At 42.1% G+C, this 19,566-nt stretch overlaps 3 protein-coding genes across 4 annotated transcripts; 1 reads left to right on the top strand and 2 right to left on the bottom strand.

The window, feature by feature from the left end:
• Window positions 1–15: 15 nt before the first annotated feature.
• LOC128258253 (probable prefoldin subunit 2) lies at window positions 16–944 on the bottom strand. The gene is made up of 2 exons (XM_052989776.1): window positions 666–944; window positions 16–557 (listed from the first exon to the last, which is right to left on the bottom strand). The coding sequence occupies exons 1-2, from the start codon at window positions 794–796 to the stop codon at window positions 257–259; spliced, it is 432 nt and encodes a 143-aa protein (XP_052845736.1). The 5' UTR covers window positions 797–944; the 3' UTR covers window positions 16–256.
• An 81-nt stretch (window positions 945–1,025) lies between these two features.
• On the top strand, window positions 1,026–4,975 carry LOC128258236 (uncharacterized protein F23B12.7). Its single transcript, XM_052989748.1, has 5 exons — window positions 1,026–1,841; window positions 1,906–2,020; window positions 2,093–3,664; window positions 3,724–4,575; window positions 4,644–4,975. The coding sequence occupies exons 1-5, from the start codon at window positions 1,134–1,136 to the stop codon at window positions 4,883–4,885; spliced, it is 3,489 nt and encodes a 1,162-aa protein (XP_052845708.1). The 5' UTR covers window positions 1,026–1,133; the 3' UTR covers window positions 4,886–4,975.
• Window positions 4,976–5,619: 644 nt separating this feature from the next.
• Window positions 5,620–18,737, bottom strand: LOC128258235 (chromosomal serine/threonine-protein kinase JIL-1). Of its 2 annotated transcripts, none has more exons than XM_052989745.1 (8): window positions 17,932–18,737; window positions 16,257–17,142; window positions 12,205–12,273; window positions 12,001–12,134; window positions 9,668–9,752; window positions 8,801–9,612; window positions 8,290–8,738; window positions 5,620–8,224 (listed from the first exon to the last, which is right to left on the bottom strand). In XM_052989745.1, the coding sequence occupies exons 2-8, from the start codon at window positions 16,990–16,992 to the stop codon at window positions 6,883–6,885; spliced, it is 3,627 nt and encodes a 1,208-aa protein (XP_052845705.1). In that variant the 5' UTR covers window positions 16,993–17,142; window positions 17,932–18,737; the 3' UTR covers window positions 5,620–6,882. The 2 variants fall into 2 exon arrangements, with proteins under 2 accessions (XP_052845705.1, XP_052845706.1); XM_052989746.1 differs by lacking the exon at window positions 17,932–18,737 and adding an exon at window positions 17,778–17,903.
• Between the last annotated feature and the right edge of the window lie 829 nt (window positions 18,738–19,566).

Raw genomic sequence — 19,566 nt, 5'->3', positions numbered from 1 at the left:
AAATTCTTACTGAAGTTTTAGGTTTCGGTTCTCTTTAATTCGTGGCCAGAGTGGGTTAAGTTTAAATGAGGGAATTGATGGATAGTGTTGGTGTGAAGGTGCGATTAAGGGCGTGTCGCGAACTGCGCCTTACAGCTAAAAGTACATACAACATTAGAACTGTTCAGTAAACGCGGATTATTGCTCGCAAATCCTGGCAGAGTTCCCTCTCAACATAGACACAATAAATACGGTGTGGTGAGGTAATCAATCGCTCCTAGTTGGACACCAGGACGTTGCGGTTTTCCACCGTGTTCTCGGCGTCCGCGCCCTTGGCACCATTGGCACCTAGGTGCTCGCCCCGGATCTTGATGTTGTGCTCCTCCTTGAACTTGTTCAGCTCGCTGCCCTTTTTGCTCAGGTCGTCGGTGACCATGATGATGGTTTTGGCGATGAAGTCCTTGTTCTCCACCAGCTGCGGCAGCACCTCCTTCACGGTTCGTTCGCACAAGACACCGCCAATTTGGCGGAAGCACTTGCGCTCCGGATCCGCCGCCTGCAGAGTTTCTATCACAGTCCTGGGGGTGGGGGAGATTATGGCGTTATAGTTGGGTTTGTACAGACGTAAACTCTTATCTCCAAAGTCTGAGCAGATGGCCAACCATCTTCGGGCCCCGGTGACTCACTTGTGTTCCCTCAAATCCATCTCCAAAGTATTTAAACTGTTGGCCAGGTTGCGCTGATCATTGCGCAGCTGTTGGAACTGGGCCACAATGGCCTCCTGGCTGGGCGCCGCCTTCGCCGATTCGGTACTCATCGCGTCGCTCGCTTCCCAAAAGGACTCCTTCGAAAACTAGATCTGGATACTCGCTCCAAAATTGCGAAAATCTGCGATTTTCTTTCAAAATAAGTCGGCGAACACGAGGGCGATAGAGCTGGAACAAAAAGTCTAATTCTATTCGATACAATCGATTTTCCTGAACCGTTGCCGATGACGTTTCGCGGTGATTGTCAAATTTTAATCGATAGGCGATAGGAAACCATATGTTGCCGACGCTTAACGGTGAATGACAAATTTGAATACACGTGCAGTTGTTTCTAGCCGATTTTAATTTACTTAATGCTCTTAATTTGATAAATTGATAAATAAAACCATGCCGGCAGCAGTGGCCACGGGTGTGCAATTCGGAGGACCGCCCAGGAACAAGAAAATCGTGTTCGATGATTCTGGCGAGGTTGTAGTTAAACAAAACAAAAAGGAGCACCCCCAGAGGACAAAAAATGATGGCAGGGAACAGGTGAAAAAGCCGCAGGGTGGTAAGCCCTTTAATAAAAATCAGCAAAAACATAATGGTCACAAGCAAAATTATGCCAATAAACCTCAAAAGGCAGAGTTTGCTGAAGATGGGCAACAGGTTGCTTCCAAACACTTTAACAAACATCATCAAAACGGTCAAAAACCACAGAAAATCAAGTTTGGCGAAGATGGAGAAGCTGTATCCCAAAAACCATTTAACAAAAACTACCAGAAACATAATGGTCAAAAGTCGGATTTTGCCAATAAACCACAAAGAGTTAAGTTTGCTGATGACGACGAAGAAGTATCTCAGAAGTCCTTTAACAAAAAACCTGATGAGGTAAAGAAACCACAGAAAATTAAGTTTGGTGATGATGGAGAGTCATCGGAAAACTCTAAAAAACCCCAACGCATCAAGTTTGATGAGGATGGAGCTGGAAAGAATGTTTCCGATAGCGATGGAGATAGTGATGAGGAACTGGGACAATCTTTTTCCAAAAAACACAACAAATATCAGTCAAAACTCGATGAAGATGAGGAGTCCCAAAAGAAATGGTACAATGTGGTATGTTTCTACTAAAACATTAGTAAAGGAATGGTTACTTATGGCTTTAACTCTTGCATTTCAGCATACCGATTATCCATCTACCGATGAGGTGCTGGACATGAAGGAAAACGATCAGCTGGAGCTCTACAATCTCTGCAAGAATTCCTTCGAGACGGAGAAAACAACATTCAACAAACGTAGGTTACGCTGAATTTAGGGATCTCCCTAAATGGTTTGAACTTATATTAATGCCTTTATCTGATCGTTAGGCAACCCCACGGATGCCCGCTGGTTGCAAACCGCTCTGCACAAGGGTACGGCCAAGGATCGGGCCAATGCTGGCGCCCTGCTGGTCACCAGTAATCCTTTGGGCAACCTAGAAGCCCTAACCACACTGATTGGGTTCTGCAAGATCTCCAACAAGGCCAGCAACGATGTGGTTGCAGTGCTCACGGATCTGTGGCAGGAAGTGCTCCTGCCGCCCAACAGAAAACTCCTTGCGGTGCACACTCGTGGAGCCGATTGGAAGAAGCTGAAGAAGGATGAGAAACTTCGCAACGAGCAGAAGCGTCGCATTTACGCGTACTGGCATTTTGAGAGCGAATTGAAGGACCAGTACCACGAGTTTCTCAAGAACGTGATGCAGGGCTTGCAGACCGGGCAGGAGCACAATAAGAACTCATCTATTGTGGCCGCTGCCAGGTTGCTAGCCTACGCTCCCGAAAAAGAACAGCTACTGCTGACCATGCTGGTAAACAAGCTGGGCGATCCCATCGCCAAGATTGCCTCCAAGGCGCTGCATCATCTCAGTGAGGTGGCCCAAAAGCATCCCAACATGTGCGGCGTCATCGTTTCGGAGGCGGAGAAGCTGCTTTTCCGTAACAACATTTCCGAGCGGGCGCAGCACTTTGCCCTGTGTTTCCTCTCCAGCATCGCACCCTCCGGCCGGCCCGAAGTCTGCACGAAGTTGGTAAACATCTGCTTTGCCCTCTTCAAGGTTCTCGTTCAAAAGGGAGCCGTCAACAACAGGACTATGCAGGCAATCCTGAGGTGCCTGCAAAAGGCCATCGTGGAAGCGCAACCGGCAAAGGACAGCAACGGGGAGCTGCTGACCAAGGAAATGCAGGACACCATCTACCGGTTGGTCCACTTGGCCGACATTCGGGTCGCTGTTCAAACTCTGGGATTGCTGCTCCAACTTGTTACGGTTAAAACGGAGAAGTCGGATCGGTTTTACAATGCTCTTTATGTGAAACTGATGGACTTAAACCTCATCAATGTGGGCAGTAAAACGGCGGCCCACCTACTGCATATAGTCCACCGCGCCATCCACATCGACAACCATGTGGCCAGGGCTCAGGCGTTCGTCAAACGCCTCCTGCAGCTCACTCTCTACGCCCCTCCGCATATTGCAGCTGGCTGTTTGATTGTCATTCACAAGCTGCTGCGCATGCGGCGTGAGCTCATCGGCGGCACTGGAGCTTCGGAGGAAGTGGAGGCCAGTTCCAAAGTCATTAGAGCAGTCGATACCGATCTGGACAAGTTTGGAAGCGATGAGGAGGAGGTTTACAAGGATGTCAAGGAGACAGCGGACGTGACTGACTCAAATCCATCGGAGGTAAAAGCGGAAGATGGTGTCAAATCAAGTGCCTCCTCCTGGCATCATGCCAGTGTACCAGCCACTGAGTCCAAGGTGCGGGAGATTGATTCCTGCAAGTACGATCCGTACCATCGCGTGCCCGCCTTTGCAGGAGCCGGCTATGCGCTCCGCAAAGAATTGCTGCTGCTGCGCCAGCACTACCATCCCACCGTGCAGGTTTTCGCCGAGCAGATCCTACAGCGTGAGTACACCATTTGGCTCTCACCCAGGACAACATTATTTAGCTTTCGCTTTCCACAGAATCACGCATCGATTACTATGGTGATCCGCTAAGAGATTTCGGTCTACCGCACTTCCTTGAGCGCTTCGCCTTCAAGAATCCCAAGAAGTTGGAAGCTCCTCAGGCGGCGGAAAGTGCCAGTGTGGCCCACAAACGCTACATGGCTCACGGGGCACGTGGCAGGCCAGTGAAGTCTCTGACCAAGGCCAACTGCACCGAGGACGAGATGTTCATCTTCAACTTCCTGGAGCACAAGCGCCGGCAGGCGGAGATTGTGGCCCAAAACAAGAAGCAAAAGGAGGTGAAGAAGGATGAGGCGGATGGTGATGGTGAGGATGGCGAGGCTGGAGAGGAATATCTCAAGGAAGGCGAGGTGGATGACGATGAGTTTGAGGCCTATCTGGATGGGTATTTCGGCAAGAAGTTCAAGGAAGGCGTCGACGAAAAGCAGGACGAAGAGGAACTAAACTTCCTGCAGGAGCTGGGCGGTGAGATGCAGAAGGAAAAGTCTAAGGATAAGAAAAAGAAGAAGCAGACAGACAAGGCGGAAGAGGACATGGATGACATAGATGATGATTGGGGCGATGATGATTTAGGAGACGAAGACGATGAAATGGAAGGTGCTGGCGAAGATCAGTCTGATGATGAGACGGGCTCCATTGATTTGGAGCCACTGGATGACGACGATGATGACGATGAGGGTTCGATATCCGAGGGCGGCCAGGACGACAGTGATTCCAGCGATGCTCCGGAGAGTCCAGATGAGGACGACGATGACGAAGATGCGCCGCCCAGGTCAAAGAAATCACGCAAGGAACCCACCGACATGGTGGGAGGACGTACCTTTGCCAAGACACTCAAACAGAGTCATGGTAAGATAGACATTACCAATTCTGTAGTTGAACAACTTATTCTAATGCTTTCCTTCAATCCCTCGTAGATATGTCCTCATTGTTTGCTGCCGCCGATGACTTCTCTTCGCTGTTGGAGGAAACGGCCAAGGTTAAGGGTCAGGGCACCAGCAATGCCGTCTTCAACAAGGACAAATCCTCCGACAAACAACTGAAGTGGGAGGAGAACCGGCGATCGAATACGAAAACCTACAAGGGCAAGAAGTTTGCCGGCAAACCAGCGGCCAAAGGTGGCAAGCCACAGAAAGCGGGCAAAAAGCGGAAACACTAAACTTGTTACGATCGTAAAACCCTAATTGTTTAGATGTGTAAATACACAGAACGCAAGATTAAATATTTACATTTTTCAATAAGTTTAAAAGACCTCTTTGATTATCATTTGAAATGCTTTATTTTAACTGCATTTTGATATTGGTTTTATGTACAAACTTTGGTGACTTAATCGCTAGCAACTTTTCATCAAATTCATTTGTATACCTCAATTGATCTTCGAAGCTAAACAAACGCATTTCGCTTGGTTAACATAACTATTCGTAATCCGTATAACGCTTTGGCCGAACTATAAAAATCGAGTTCAATACGATTTGATTGCTTTATTCTTACATTTAACTAGTTGTCCCCGTTGGTTGTTGCTTATTGGTTGTTGCCTCCTCTGTAGGTAGATTGGGTAGAGCCTATGATCTAGAATAGCTCTAGTGATCTTAAACTACGACGAATTGCCAATTAGCGCGCCTATAAAAATGCATGCCAAACTGTTCCTTAATCGGGTTACGATTTGCTTATAAAATGTAGGGTTTGTTTAACTTTTCGTATTGCGACTTCTTGGAGTTTTCTTTTTTTTTTGGGTTTTACATTTGTGTGTTCTAAGGCAACTTGTTAAAAGGCAACTTTAATATAAATGTTATTTGTTTTATACTAAAATTTACACCATGATTTTTAACATCCTTTTCAATCGACGCTATGGCAAGTTTACACAGTTCGATATGTGAATTGGTTTTGGTTTAAGTTTTTGTCAGCGGAGGGGTTTATGTGGCTGCATTAAAAGCATTAAAATAATACACAAAAAAATATACAAATCAAGAGAGTTTACAATAATGTAATTTTTTTAAGTTTATTTAGATTTCATCGGTTTCCATTGCTTTAACTAACTTAGTTACAGGTTATGCGGCAAATTTAAACAATCAAAAATACTTAACAAAACAAATATATTGGTTTTCCCCTAACAACTCTACGACTATTTTTGTTTCTTGATAATTTTCGTGTGCAAAAAACACATTTTTTTTGGCTCAGCCTCGAAGAATAACTTCGCAGTTTCATGTGAAAATGGCTCTTCGGGCGTTGCTTCTTTTTCCCTTTAGGTTTTACTGAAATGATTTTAACGTAGTTAGGAAACATTGCCAAGTGCAATCGGGATCAAATGGGTTAGCCTATCCCGATTGCAGACGGCAATATATACTGGGCGGGATTTTGAGTTAGTTGTTGGGTAGTGCTGAGAATGCAGCGTTAGGAATAAAAAATATAACTTAGTGTAGAGCACAACTTAAAGCAAATGTTTGTGTATATTGGGGCTTGTATTTCTTCTTCACTGTCTGGCTTAAACATAATTTTGCACTAAACTAATTGCAAATCGTAATAATGATATTAGTGATTGTGTTCTGTTGTCGGTATCTGTAATCGTTTCGTTTCAATGTCTTTACCGCTCTAAGATCCATGCAAAATGTTGCCTTTGTATAGTTTCCGTTTTTTGTGTCTGACTTTTTACATTTAGGCTATTGAAATAATTAACTAGCACAACAAATCGCATATATAAAACACTTATAAGGACGTTGCGGTCTCCCCTCCTTTTATACTTATGTGTTAAGTTGGTTTCCGTTTTTCATGTGGTTGAAAAAGGGGTAAGCAAAATGAGTTATCTCAACTTAGACTAGTGCATAACAAACTTGAAAATAATTATTGACAGGATCTTTGGTGCATCTTGCGGATCCTTCCACTCATGCTCTCGATTGTTAAAGAGGGTTGTTGTTAGTGGGTTTGTTGTTGGGTGCAGAACCCCCAAGGGTCTTTGCCCACAGTTTTGCCCGGGGTGTGGTCGTCGTTGTCCTGGTAGGGCCATTGGGTCAATGTCTGTCGTCAGCTGTACATCCGTGGCCGCCTGAAGTCGCCCTCCCACTGCAGCACCGCTTGCAGTTGCTCCTCCTTCTCGTCCAGCGGCTCGTTCTTGATTTCCACCACCTCCAGCACGTCGTCGTCGTCGTCGTCATCCTCATGTCATTGGAACACATACCGCTGCCGCAGCGCCCGCGCCCTCTCCGGTTGCACTCGCGTCGGCGGTCGCGGCACCTTGGGCTCCCGCTTGGCGCGCTTCAGTTGCGACTGCTTGGGCCGCGGGAAAGTCAGCGGCTTCTCGTAAGCAAAGTCGAGCTTTTCCAACTTAATGTTGGGCAGGCAGTAGACGCGGCGTTTCTTCTTGAACCTATTTTTGAGCACCTGCTGCACTCCGTTGATGAGCAGACAGAAGTGTCGCCAGCTGGCCCTCGACTTACGCCACGAATTCGCAGTCTTGCTAAAACCATTGAAATTCTCCTCTCTCTGCTTAGTGCTTCCAAAGGACGGGGGCAATGTGCGTACGACGCGTTGGGTTCTCTTCGGGATGCGAGTCACCTCGACGTCCGCGGGAGGCGGCAGCTGCTGCATCAGCAGCCGCAAGGACGCCTTGCTGTCCTCCGGAGGGGCGGTGGTGATGGGATGTAGCAGCTGGCTCTCGGTGCGACGCTGCTGGCGCGTTCTGGGCCGTCGAATGGCCTGTATCGGTTCAACTGGAGCCGGAGCTGGAGGCGGTGGCATTTGTTCCTGATCCTCGTGGGGCAGAGGCAATTCGGCGTAGTACTCCGCGGGAAGAGGCAGAGGCGGCGCATCCTCGTCGAAGCCGTAGAAGTCTGTCGGGCACTCAAAGACCGGGTCAAATCGTTCGTGGACTACCAAGTCTTCGTCGTCGAACGGAGGAGCAACTGCCGCAGTTAAAGTGGCTGCATTGGTCCTAGATTCGCTGGCCGGCACAGTCTCTTCCATTAGCAGAGTGATGCCCTCATCCTCCGCCGACTTGTCGAGCGTGGATTCGGGCTGCTCCTGCTCAGCTAACATACCTGACGACGGCTGCTCCATTGTGTCCTCGCTTAGGTCTACCACCACCTGCTGCTCTGGCGGCACAATGATGTCCACATCCGGATCGTTGCCGCCGTACTGCAGCCACTCGCTCTCTAGAATGTCTGCCAATGTAGGTCGATCGGCCGGATTTCGCTGCAGGCACCAGCCCACCAAATGCCGGAACGATGGACTTGCATTCTCCCAGCGCTTGGAGCGCTGATTGAATGTCTCCCGGCGCATTCGCTTACGCAGCTCGTGGTGGGCACTGGCGGAGTGGTCCACATCGTCCAAGTTCTGCCTGTACGGCTGATGACCCACCAGCATGGTGTACAGAGTGGCCCCAAGACCGTAGATATCCACCGCTGGCGAATAAGTAACGAGATTCGCGTCCGCGAGCATTTCGGGAGCAGCATAGTCCAGCGTGTAGCGTGGCTTGTCCTTCCAGCTCTGGAAACGATTATTGTAACTGTCGGTGGAGAAAACAGATAAGATCAGTATGAGAAAATAACCCCTAATAGTCTATTGTCTTACCAGGCATTGCCAAAGTCGACCAGTTTGACGTTCTTATCCTCCCGGCTTTCGAACATGACGTTCTCCGGCTTCAGGTCACCGTGTATAAAGTGCTTGGAGTGGATGTGGCGGACGGCCATAACCAGTTGCAGAAAGATCTCCCGACACGACTGCTCATCCATACGGACGGATGCGGTCAACTCCTCGCCACACAGGTACTCCATGATGATCCAAGTCTCGCATTTGTCCCTGAACGTTCCGTGGTAACTAACGATATTCTTGTGACTGTTTGTGTCAAGAGCACACGAAATTAGTGCGTCCACCTCGGAGGGACGAAACTTGGACAGCGGTACGACCTTGGCCATAAAGACCATCTCCGATGAGCTGTCCACCACAAAGTGGCAAGTACCATAGGCGCCGCTGACGGTGCGGGTGCCCAATTCAAGGTCATCCGGTCGTGAGGGTATGTTCTGCAATGACAGGGTCAAGTTATTAGTCATGGTTATCAATTGGTATTGCAATCTTATCCCACCAAAAGTCCTGGATTGCAGTATTGGATCTGACAGTGGTTATCCCTTCGCATCTGCTCTAAATGCTCCGGAGCTACGTAGGTGTAGCCCCGAAAGAGACGAATCCGGCTTGGCGGGGCATCGCACTCGGGATCCTCGGGAACTTGGTCGGTGAACTCGTTGCTAAAGTTCTGTACGTCGTCTTCGCCGGTGAGGGGGGGCTTGTAGGGAGCCTTGCGGCGCTTGTTGCGCAACTCCTGCCAGTTGATGCCGTGGAAGAAGGGATGCTCCTTGATCTCACTGGCGTCCCGATGGTTGCCACCAAGCCGCCGTTTAGGGTTCTTCTCCAGCATCTTCAGCACAAAGTCTCGGGCATTGGCGCTGAATGAGGATGGAATCACCGGCTGCTCCTTCTGGATCCGTCGAGAGATTTCCGACTGCTGGCTTTGCCCATCGGACGTGGCGAATGGCGAGGCGCCGGTAAGCAGCTCAAAGGTGAGCACACCCACCGACCACCAATCCACAGCACTATCGTGCCCCGGCGGTCCCGTCCGGATGATCTCCGGTGCCATGTACTCCAGAGTGCCGCAGAAACTGTGCGCTCTATACTCATTCTCCGCCGAAAGTATTTTTGACAGTCCAAAATCGGAGAGTACAATGTGCCCTTCGCCATCGAGCAGAATGTTCTCCAGCTTAATGTCCCGATAGATGATCCCCAGCTGATGCAGCTGCTCCAGGGCCAGCACCACCTCTGCTATGTACACCCGAACTCGAGACTCCTCAAAGTGCTCCGCATGGTAAAGATGCGTAAACAGCTCTCCGCCATTAGCAAAGTCTAAAAGTAGAAGGGTTTTAATTAGATTTGTTTTAAATGGTAGGCAGCACCTTACCTAGCACCAGATATAGCTTCGACGAGGATTGAAACGCGTAGTGGAGACTCACGAGGAAGGGACTGCGCTGAACGGCCTCCAGTACCTGAAATTAAATTAAATAACTATATTTAATATTTGTTTAATTAAGTTGTAGAAGTTGCATTGATTCCGTATTTATAACGATATCTTTTGGTGTCTTAAACATATTATTGATAGTTCGTGCTACCCAATATAATCGGCTCTTATCAAAAATAGGAACCTATATCACTTGCCGGGGCTTTCGCTTCATCGCTTATCACAAAAGTTCGCTTTTTTTTATTTTAATTTTTTGTTTTTTACGCAATTACGGCTTGAATGCACAAATATGAGTTGTCTTGTTTTACCTTTGAATTTAGTGCGCTTATATTAGTTGTTATTGTTGTAAGGAAACAATACATAGAAAAAGCGAAATCAAGTACTTTGAAAATAAATGAATAAAATGAATTTGTCTTTCGCTCTTTTCTTTCAGATAAAAACTTTCACATATTTCGTTGGTTTGCTTTAACAGCTGCGGGCAGAGGAACAGTACTTAAAATGTTTGAAAAGCCTGAAAGTTTTTATACTGACTTCTAACATACAATCATTAATTTTGTATGGAAATTTTTTTGTTATTTTTTTACGTTAATCAAACGTAAGTTTAAGGCTTAAGTTTCTTTCTTTAAATTATTTATTTGAAGACCAATAAAAAATGTATTTACATATATAAGAATGGAAAAACTTGAAACAAACATTCAAAATTTTCTTCAAATTTATATATATAAATTAATTGTTTGAATATGTTTTATTCACCAAGCGAGTGAGTCCTTTCTCTCGAGATTTAACTATGTATATTTCACTCTGCGAAGTTCCATTTGTTTAACCGCCACTGTTTATTCCTTTCTATTTTAGCCACCGCGAAGCGAATTATAGACTTGTCGAATCGCAGATAGCCGGCGATGTTTGATAACTGGGTTAGTGGCACAGATATTGTACCTTCAAAAGTCAAGTGGAAGGGGGAGGGGGAGGAAATGGTAACAGAGTGACACGAAAATAGCGCATGAAAACAACTTAAAAGCAGGGCGCCCAATTGTAAATTTGTTTAAGTTATCTGCCGCTATTGCGCCTACACCTGTTTGCAGTTATTTAACGCATTTTGTTTGTTTCTCCCATTTTCTTTTCTGTTTTCATTGATTTACTACAACTCTCGTTGACGGAGAGAGAAAAAAAAGACGAAAAACCGGTTGCAATAGGCAGCTCCAACAACATCCACTATTGATCTGAGCAGGAAGCTCTCGTCAGTTCTAGCGACTCTCTACACAGAAAAAAAAATTGTATGATTTCAGACATATTATTTGAAAGTTCAAATTGAAAGGTACAAAATTTTGAATCTTTATCGATCATTTAAACATTAAGTTTAATATCAAAATATTATTTATTAAAGTGAAAAAATAAATCTGGGCGTTTGTTGCCAGTATCTTATGCTTACATGTATACTTTCTCCTGATTTTCCATTAACCACATATCAAAATGAAATGGAGTGGACCCTAACTCGATTTGTTTTTTTTTTCGGTGTAGACATGTAAATATCCTCTCTTTTGACTTCGCTTTTTGCCGGTGCACCAAGAACAAGTCCCTATGTGGGTCACAAGAACATTTCTCTTCCTCTCTTCTCCCACTCTGCCCTTTATGCTTTCCCATTTACTGTCTTCTGCTTTTTTCCGATTCGCTACTGGAAACTGTACGTGCGACTTTGAAGGTTGTCAAATCGCTCGACGGGTTTAATTTCAATAAGCTGCACTTTATTGTCGTCATTAAAGTGAAGAGGAATCCAAAGTAAAAGAGGTTTGAAAGCGGTGTGATTGCAAAAACATCACGCAGCGGTAAAAGGTAACGGGGAAAAAAAAAACAAAAGAGCTACCCAAAAAAAAAGGTCTTTTAAACACGTTTACTTTGCAGTCGTTCTGGCTGAAAAATGATTGAAAGGGCTTTATCGTTTTACAGTACAGGTCGGTATTGTATAAGTGAATATATGTACATATGTATGTACATACGTTTTCCTTTTTTTTCATAAGCCAATTTTTTTGACTTATTTTAAACTTTTAAACTTTTTTTCTAGTGAATTTTTACTTTATTTTTTGACTGTATTCTAATCTGCACAATAGAAAGGTTAAGTTATAAAGATAATGGCTTTGTATAATGTATAGTTCACGATAAGGATATTTGAGCTAGAGAATCTTAATTGTAAATACCGTCTATTCCAATACATTGTGATGAATTACCTTTACTTTTCATAGTAAAATTGTTAGTACCCTATTTATTATTCCACCACTTACCACGCGCTCCGTTTTAGTGTGTTCGGCGGTTTTACGCTTCTGGACTACCGTTATCTTATTGAGAACTTTCATTGCATACAATTTTCCGGCATCGTGTCTTGTCAGCTTGCGAACGAGAAAAACCCTTCCGTAGGCTGTTGGAAAAAATGAAAAAAAAAAGTCAATATTTGTTGATTACAAACACCACATACAACTTTTACTTACCCCCTGTTCCAAGAACCCGTATTATTTTGAAATCGTTCAGACTGACGGCCTCGTCACTGTACAATTTGACTGCGAGGGAGGAAAAGAAAACACATACATATTAGCACTGTAATCAATACATTCATAAAATATATTTACAAATTTGCAACTGAAACAAATCAATTTACCACTGCAAACCAAGTTATTTCTCTCTGGGAGAAAAGACGATAAAAAAAAGAGAATGCGAGAATAAGTGATACACATATGTATGTATGTGTAAAATATTGTTGGGGGCGATAAAAATAGTTGTTTGCATTGTTTTACTTAACACATGTGAGACGAATTATCACATTTTATTTTTATCGCCAGCGCAGCACGTGTCAGACACTTGATTTCGCTTTTAGAGACATAAGCAAGCAAGTGGAAATAGCAATCGGTGATTATATGGGCATTTTAATGGGAAATTCCATCGGGTGGCTGGATTAACAGAAACTTTGTTGACCACAGTCCGCTCATATAGAAACACGCTCAAGGACACGGCAAAGAACTTTTCTCACTTAAGGGAAAATAGAGATTTTCTCTATACAGACAAATATTTCAGGCTTCTTAGAAGCCATATGCCAAAGGGCATAACGGTTCATTGGCCCGAATGTCTCGCCACGAGATTGCACAGTTTACGATTATTACAGGGCTCAGACAAAATAAAAGGGATTTACAGGAGCTACAGAAAAACTAAGTTATAAGTTACTAGAAAGTATTTAATTATATAAATTAATATTTTTTTGAAAAAAAAAAATAGTTACAAACTCTCAGTCAGGTACTTGAACTTTGTATTTGCCTGCTATACATTATTTTAACACAAACAAAAAAGTAACTTACTTTAAAATATATCCTTTTATGTTGATAAGTAAAAGTAAATTAATCATTTTAATGGATAGAAAGCTATTATGTAAACTTAAGTTCAGCCAGTCAGGAGACGTGATTGAAAGCTTTACCTTTCTAATCCGCAAAAATGGGAATAGTTTTATTTTCTAGCCTTGAGCCTTTACCTGATAGGCACTTTAATTTAATTATATCAAAAACTTAACCAAATTGAAATATTGATATATAGGCCATATCCGCAGTGACCACTGTAATTCAATTTGGGTTGCCATAATATAAAACGTCCCCAAGTGACTAATTTGGGTGGTCAAACTCATCCAACGCTTTGTGTAGTGAGTCAGACGGCCCCATTTTAACCCAACTTCATCCCATTCCAAAAGTCTGAAAGTGTGACGTTTATAAATGTGAAATTTGGCTGTTACTTTGACAAATTAATCCTAGCCACAGCAGCAGCTTGTGAAATTGTCCTTGAACTCCAAAGGACATTCTTCTAAATTCAGTGCAGCAAATAAAAATGTCTGTAACATTTAGTTCAACATTATTTCAACATTACAATCTATCTTCTCGTGCAGTCAACCCCCCGTGCAACGGAGCCATCAAAATATCAAGTTGTTGTGAAATCAAGAAACATTGACACAAACTTCGTTAGGGGTTAATGGAATCGAGTTGCTCGGTCGAACCTGTTGTTTTATTTGAAAATACAACTTGGTAACAGCAAGTAAATGTAATTTGCGCGAAACACCAGCAACGCACAATATGACGCGTGTCGAAATTCTTGAAGGGGTGCAACGAACCCAAAACCTTTGAGTGGGTGGCAAATTAGGGAAGGCAACTTTTCGCCGAAATTATTGATTCAACAAGAAAAAGCTGGAGATGGTGTACAAATTTGTTACCTGTCGAGGGGAAACACTTACTTGAACGGGCGTTGGGAATCTTTTAACTTGGCCCAAAAGTGGCCAAAAGAAAAAATATCGAATGTATCACTTCCTTATAAGATGGTTTTTAAAATTTATACATATATGCTTTTTAAAATATAATTAAAATGAAATGAAAAATTAACCGAAAATTTAAAAAAATGACATACAAATTTTGCTTTTCATTGGTCAAAGGCTGCAGTAAAGTCTACTTCTAATTTAAAATAAAACATATTATGGATATAACTCGCTTTAAGTTATCGTTTTGCATATAGTTTTTAAGGCTATACAAACATTTTTTAAATTTCACATTTCTTATAAGTTAATTAATGAAACATTTACTTAAAACAAGTGTTACTTTTTCTTATGTATTTAAACACCGACCTGTTTGGAATCATGTGACGTTGAGCAAATTGGCCTTGATATGCATTATATACTCTTGCCAGGTTCTTAAACCGAATAACCGCACGAAAAATATATATATGCTGTGACTAGGCAAAGTTTAATGAACGCAAAGAATATGAATATCACAAACCGCAACAAGTGGAGAATGGATACCAATATTTTCGTTTTTTTTTCTGCCTATCAGTCACAAATGAAAATTGTCCCACAAGAAATTGTTAACTAACTTCATGTATTTCTGCTACTTTAATGTTATAATACCGACAATTGGCTTAAGGCTTAAAGGGATACAAAATTATAATGTATATATATTAGTTTTGAACGTATTTGTATTACTATATCTGTAGCAATACATGAAATATCATTTAATGTTATTTTCAAATTTATTATCATTATTTAAATATCTCTAGTATTTTTATTATTACACGGCTGGACCCGCCCGTTGCCGTGACAGTGTTCTTGTGATAATTAAACACAACATACCTATCAATTTGCAGGCAATTATCCCTGAGGCTAACTCGTTCCGCCACCTTAACACATATCTATGCTAGATGTTCGGCGAGTTGCATTGTCAAGTTCAAGTAAATAAATTGCCTACAAACAACAACCAACCGTTTATGCAAACAAGCATATTTGTGAACACAGCAAACGCGCACATAAAGCGATGCATTCATACATACATACATATGTAAGTACGGACATGGTCACGACTGCCTGGCGATGTATAAAGTCGTACAGTGGTTTGAAACAAAGCCATACTTTGAAAAACCCCCAATTTAAAATAACCATCTCTTTTTAGCCTAAATGTTTACAATATTTGTTAAGAGTTGTATTATTCATTATTATTACTACTTATCAAAGTTTGACTGCTTTCTGTTACTTTGTGTTACTTTTTACAAGAACTACTGCGATATGATTGTGTTAAAATTCCCATTTCATTACAAACATATTTGAATGCTGCTAAACTTAACACGTAGCGAACAGATAAATACAGCCACAACATTTAGTTTTTATTCCACTGTTATCAATTGAGCCGTTTGGGTGGTGGGTATTGTGTCTACTTGATGTATATAGTGTGGTGAGAAGTGAGTACGCAGGCGGGTGTGTTGGGCGATTTTAGGGGAGGTCAGTAGTTTTGGATTTGGCCCGAAGAACGAACAAAGCCGGGTTGAGTTTTCTGGGTAATTGTGTCAAGGTTGAATGCATGTGCTCCACTTTTCAAAGGACGCCAGAGACGGCACTCCATTCGGCATTGACCAACTGCCAACCTCTCCGCCTCCTTTTCTATCAAACCTTGAGACTTCCCTGGTTAAAGTCATCAATTACTTGTCTGATAACCATAGTTTCTTGTACCATACGAAATCATACAATATTCACAGAAATTTATTTGAAAAATTTATCTGTTGGGCTGATAGTTGGTTTTGTAAATAACCAAGTAAAACGCATGTGCTGAGCTCAGAAAATAAAATACATTAAATGACCATATTATCGAAAATTTTAACCAAATCAATTGCAAAAGTTTAAAACAACATTATCAAAAGATAAGAAACTTCCACTATTTGTTACTATATGATCTTTAAACTAGAGATACAACTTTTGTAAGATTTTTAGTTTTTTTTTTGTCGGTTTAAAAAAAAAATTATGGTTACAAAACAAATATAAAGACTAAAGTTAGGGTAAACTGAAGACATTTTATGAAAAAACACACTATTATTTTGAAACAATTTGATAATTAGGGAGTACAAAAATGAGATATATATGAGTACCGAAATGGACGTGTCTCTTGGCATTTCATTTGTTATCTAACTGGTGTTTGCAGCGCATTTTCTATTATCTTGCTGTCATCAAGGGAAACCCCCTGGTTGAGTGACTCACCATAGGATCGCAGATCGGTGACCGCCTCCAAGTCCCGTTGATGCGCCTCGTTGTCCAGATCCAGGGGCGTACTGTTGCTGGTGGGCATGGCGTAGGAGGGCGTGGCCGCTGATGAGGCCATGGATGCTGCTGCTGCCGCAGCTGCAGCCGCCGCCGCCGCAGCAGCATTATTGGACTTGATCTTCGACTTGCTAGGGTGCGAGTTTTCGATTTCTGTCCCGTTTGGTTCCTCTTCTTCCGTATCCTGGTCATAGTAGTCTCGATCCGGATCCCTTTCTTCGTCGCTCTCCGCATCCGAAATGCAAACTATCTCAGCCACATTTGTGGATGGGGGTGAAGGAGGTGTGGGCGGTGATATGGTATCACGATAATTGTAATCCCTGGCAGAAGATGATGTCGTCTTACTGCTGCTATTGTTGTACTGCCCATTTGTGGCACTTATGCTGTTGTTGTTATTGTTATTATTGTTATAGGCCAAGGACTTTCCAGACCCAGAACCAGAACCCTCTGGATTCGGTTTGGACTTTTTGCCATTGGTCAACATATCAGATTTACTATTCTTCCGCTTTTTGCCATTGCCATTGACCACGAGATGGCCATTTAGATGATTTCGCACCACCTGATCATGATCCCCGTCTGATGGTGACCCCAATTCGTGGGCGTTCTGCTGATTTTTGCGACGCGACTTACTTGGGCCGCTCAAGCTCCCGTACTGTTGCTTTTGCAGGCGACTCATGGTTAATTCCTTTGCGTTTTCCACTTTTCTCTTCTAGATCCCAAGTGGTTTATTACTACTCTACGTACAATTTACGTAGTCAAAATATAATCCAACAACTAACAAAAACAACTTAAAAGGTTAAGTGACTGATCGTGTCGCATCGTTAATCTGGAAAGTAAAAAGACATTTGGTTTAGTTAAACATAAAGCGTTTATCTGCGTAAAATAAACATTTAATAGTTTTAGAATATTATTGACATTAAAGTAAAGGACACCTTGCTATTTAGGTACATAAAAAAGGTACTACATTAGTTTGCTTATGTAGTTGTTAGTTGTTCTAATGACTATAAACTTTTTTTCGTATAAATACCTATAACTAGTTTTTTTTTAGCATTTGGCATCCAAAATCCAAAATAAATGAACTAATGACTCAGGAATGTATGTGTTATCTGTTTGATTATTCTAGTTTAGCTTTTAAAAAACAAAAAAAAAACTTAAATTTAACTGAGCTGCTTTCAGGCAATGTTTTCTGACCAAATTATACTTAAAAGGCAAAATTAAAAAAAAATGTTTATTTTCATATTCTAATAAACAAAATAACAAATAAAATTTCAATAGTTTTCACAACCCTTTAACCAGAACAAATCTTTTACAGATTTATTATGAACCATGATTAAGGTTTTAAAGTATAAAACATATAAACATATAGATGTTTTGCTGTTATTGTTTTGAACCCTGTTGTTTATCTTATTGCATTCCTCTTAGGCGATGTTCACAGTACCCTCCGCATGCCATTGCCCATACCTATTCCCATCCCATGTTCATTTCCATTCCCATTTCTTCTTCCACAATATGGTACAGTTTCAGCGCAGGCGGGAGCACTTTTCCCGCTGCCAGCGGGCAATTGGATCGGGAAATTTGTTTTGGAACAAAATAAATACATATGACTTCGGCTCACCTAGCGACTGAAAATAAGCGCAATATAATAATGCAGACGTAGGAATCCAAATCCGTGTATGTGTGGGTGGAGGGGAAAGTGTTGGATTATGCGTGGGGCGGCAGCGATGTGCAACACTGATGATAATGCGGACCGATTTTTGCAGCACTGGCGTTGGCTTAAATATTATTCAACCAATTTGGTTGTTTTTTTTCTTTTATATTCTGTGTGAATAGCACAATCTTTATCAGCCGCGCGTTTTGCACCTCCACAGTTTTTATTTTTTCCACCGTTCTCTTTGCCCACTACTACGTACACATATGCACACGCACACGCTGGCACTTTCTGTATCGGCGACTGCGTTTTAAAGCGTTTTTGTTTTCGTCCGCCGATTCTGCTCCTTGGCGACTGTTGCTCTTGTTGTTCAGGGATTTTTCAATTTCCCTGCGTAACTCTATTATTACGCATTTTTCAATAAGACATATCTTTTTAGATTAAAATCCGCCGTTTTTTATGGGTTACACGCGAAGGTTTTTACCGCCGCTTTCTACTCGTTCACACACACACACACTGAAGCGCGGGACGCTCTCCGCCATCTGCTTTGCGCTCTCATTCGTGAACACTTATTAGCAACGGCCACCTTGATTGTAATTTCCTTTCGATCAGGGCTATAAGTTCCTAAACCGAATCCGGCCAATTCAACGGTAGCTTTTTAATTAGTTGTTTAAGACCGGATGGCTGGCTTTTTGGGATTTCTCGATTCGAACACAAAACACGACCGCACGCAGAAATTTTTCCTTTGCTTTTGTATAGTGGTGGGGAAACTTCGATGCCAGCATCAATGACATCGATTTTTAAAAATATCGATGTTTGGCTGGGACTATCGGTGTTTATCCATCCATCTCTCTCTTTCTGTTAGTTCGACGTTTCGGTAACATTTCACAACAAAACACAAACCCACCACAGGCACGTAAATTCACCGCTAATTTCATTCTAATTTTTCTGTTTATTCTTATCGATATTTACACCATCGATATAGGCTAACATGTATCATGTGTCAAGAAAAGGTAGCAAACTATTTTTACGCTTCTTTTTTGCTGATCATGATGTTTACATAATATCATGTTTATTTACATTAATTGTATTTGATTTTTTTTTTAATTCACTTTGATCAATTTTTGGTATTGTTAAAATATACAACAAATTAATAAATTTATTGAACGCTTGCAATAAAGTAGACGTCGATGATAACATTTCGTTAATATTTTAAACATCGATGAAACAAGGATGTTTTTCCCTAAAATGACTAGGCAGTAGTGTTGGTAGTCGGCCATTAGTATTCAGGGTTGGTAAAAACAACCGTTGAAAGGATTTTGTATTTTCAGATTTTAAACTAGTATTCAGAAGAAAATAAGGCAATAAATAAAACACTGTTTTTAGATGCTAGTCAACAATTTTAAATTCTTAAAAGTCTTTGTAAGCGACGAGAAAAAACAACCATCATCTTTAGTAAGAAACTTTCTTGTAAAATTTGATTTTACTATTTTTCATGACTCACAACAAATTCAAAAACCCTTTTTATTTTTTTCCGGAAAATCTGCGACTTGGAATTTTAGAACTTGAAAAGGACAACTTTTCAGAATAAAAATACCAATT

The sequence above is a fragment of the Drosophila gunungcola genome (genome assembly GCF_025200985.1).
Source record: "Drosophila gunungcola strain Sukarami chromosome 3L unlocalized genomic scaffold, Dgunungcola_SK_2 000003F, whole genome shotgun sequence".
Classification (NCBI taxonomy): domain Eukaryota; kingdom Metazoa; phylum Arthropoda; class Insecta; order Diptera; family Drosophilidae; genus Drosophila; species Drosophila gunungcola.
The sequence above is the reverse complement of the archived record's forward strand: the minus strand, read 5'-3'. Positions and strand labels throughout refer to the sequence as shown.

What these genes read in the sequence shown, in the direction of transcription:
- LOC128258236 (XM_052989748.1), top strand. Translation starts at nt 1,134, where the DNA reads ATGCCGGCAGCAGTGGCCACGGGTGTGCAATTCGGAGGACCGCCCAGG. An exon ending in GAAAACAACATTCAACAAAC is followed by an intron (nt 2,021 to 2,092) that starts GTAGGTTACGCT and finishes TCTGATCGTTAG; the next exon opens with GCAACCCCACGGATGCCCGC. An exon ending in GACACTCAAACAGAGTCATG is followed by an intron (nt 4,576 to 4,643) that starts GTAAGATAGACA and finishes AATCCCTCGTAG; the next exon opens with ATATGTCCTCATTGTTTGCT.
- LOC128258253 (XM_052989776.1), bottom strand. Translation starts at nt 796, where the DNA reads ATGAGTACCGAATCGGCGAAGGCGGCGCCCAGCCAGGAGGCCATTGTG. An exon ending in ATGGATTTGAGGGAACACAA is followed by an intron (nt 558 to 665) that starts GTGAGTCACCGG and finishes CCCCACCCCCAG; the next exon opens with GACTGTGATAGAAACTCTGC.
- LOC128258235 (XM_052989745.1), bottom strand. Translation starts at nt 16,992, where the DNA reads ATGAGTCGCCTGCAAAAGCAACAGTACGGGAGCTTGAGCGGCCCAAGT. An exon ending in ACGGGTTCTTGGAACAGGGG is followed by an intron (nt 12,135 to 12,204) that starts GTAAGTAAAAGT and finishes TTTTTCCAACAG; the next exon opens with CCTACGGAAGGGTTTTTCTC. An exon ending in GAAGCTATATCTGGTGCTAG is followed by an intron (nt 9,613 to 9,667) that starts GTAAGGTGCTGC and finishes TTCTACTTTTAG; the next exon opens with ACTTTGCTAATGGCGGAGAG.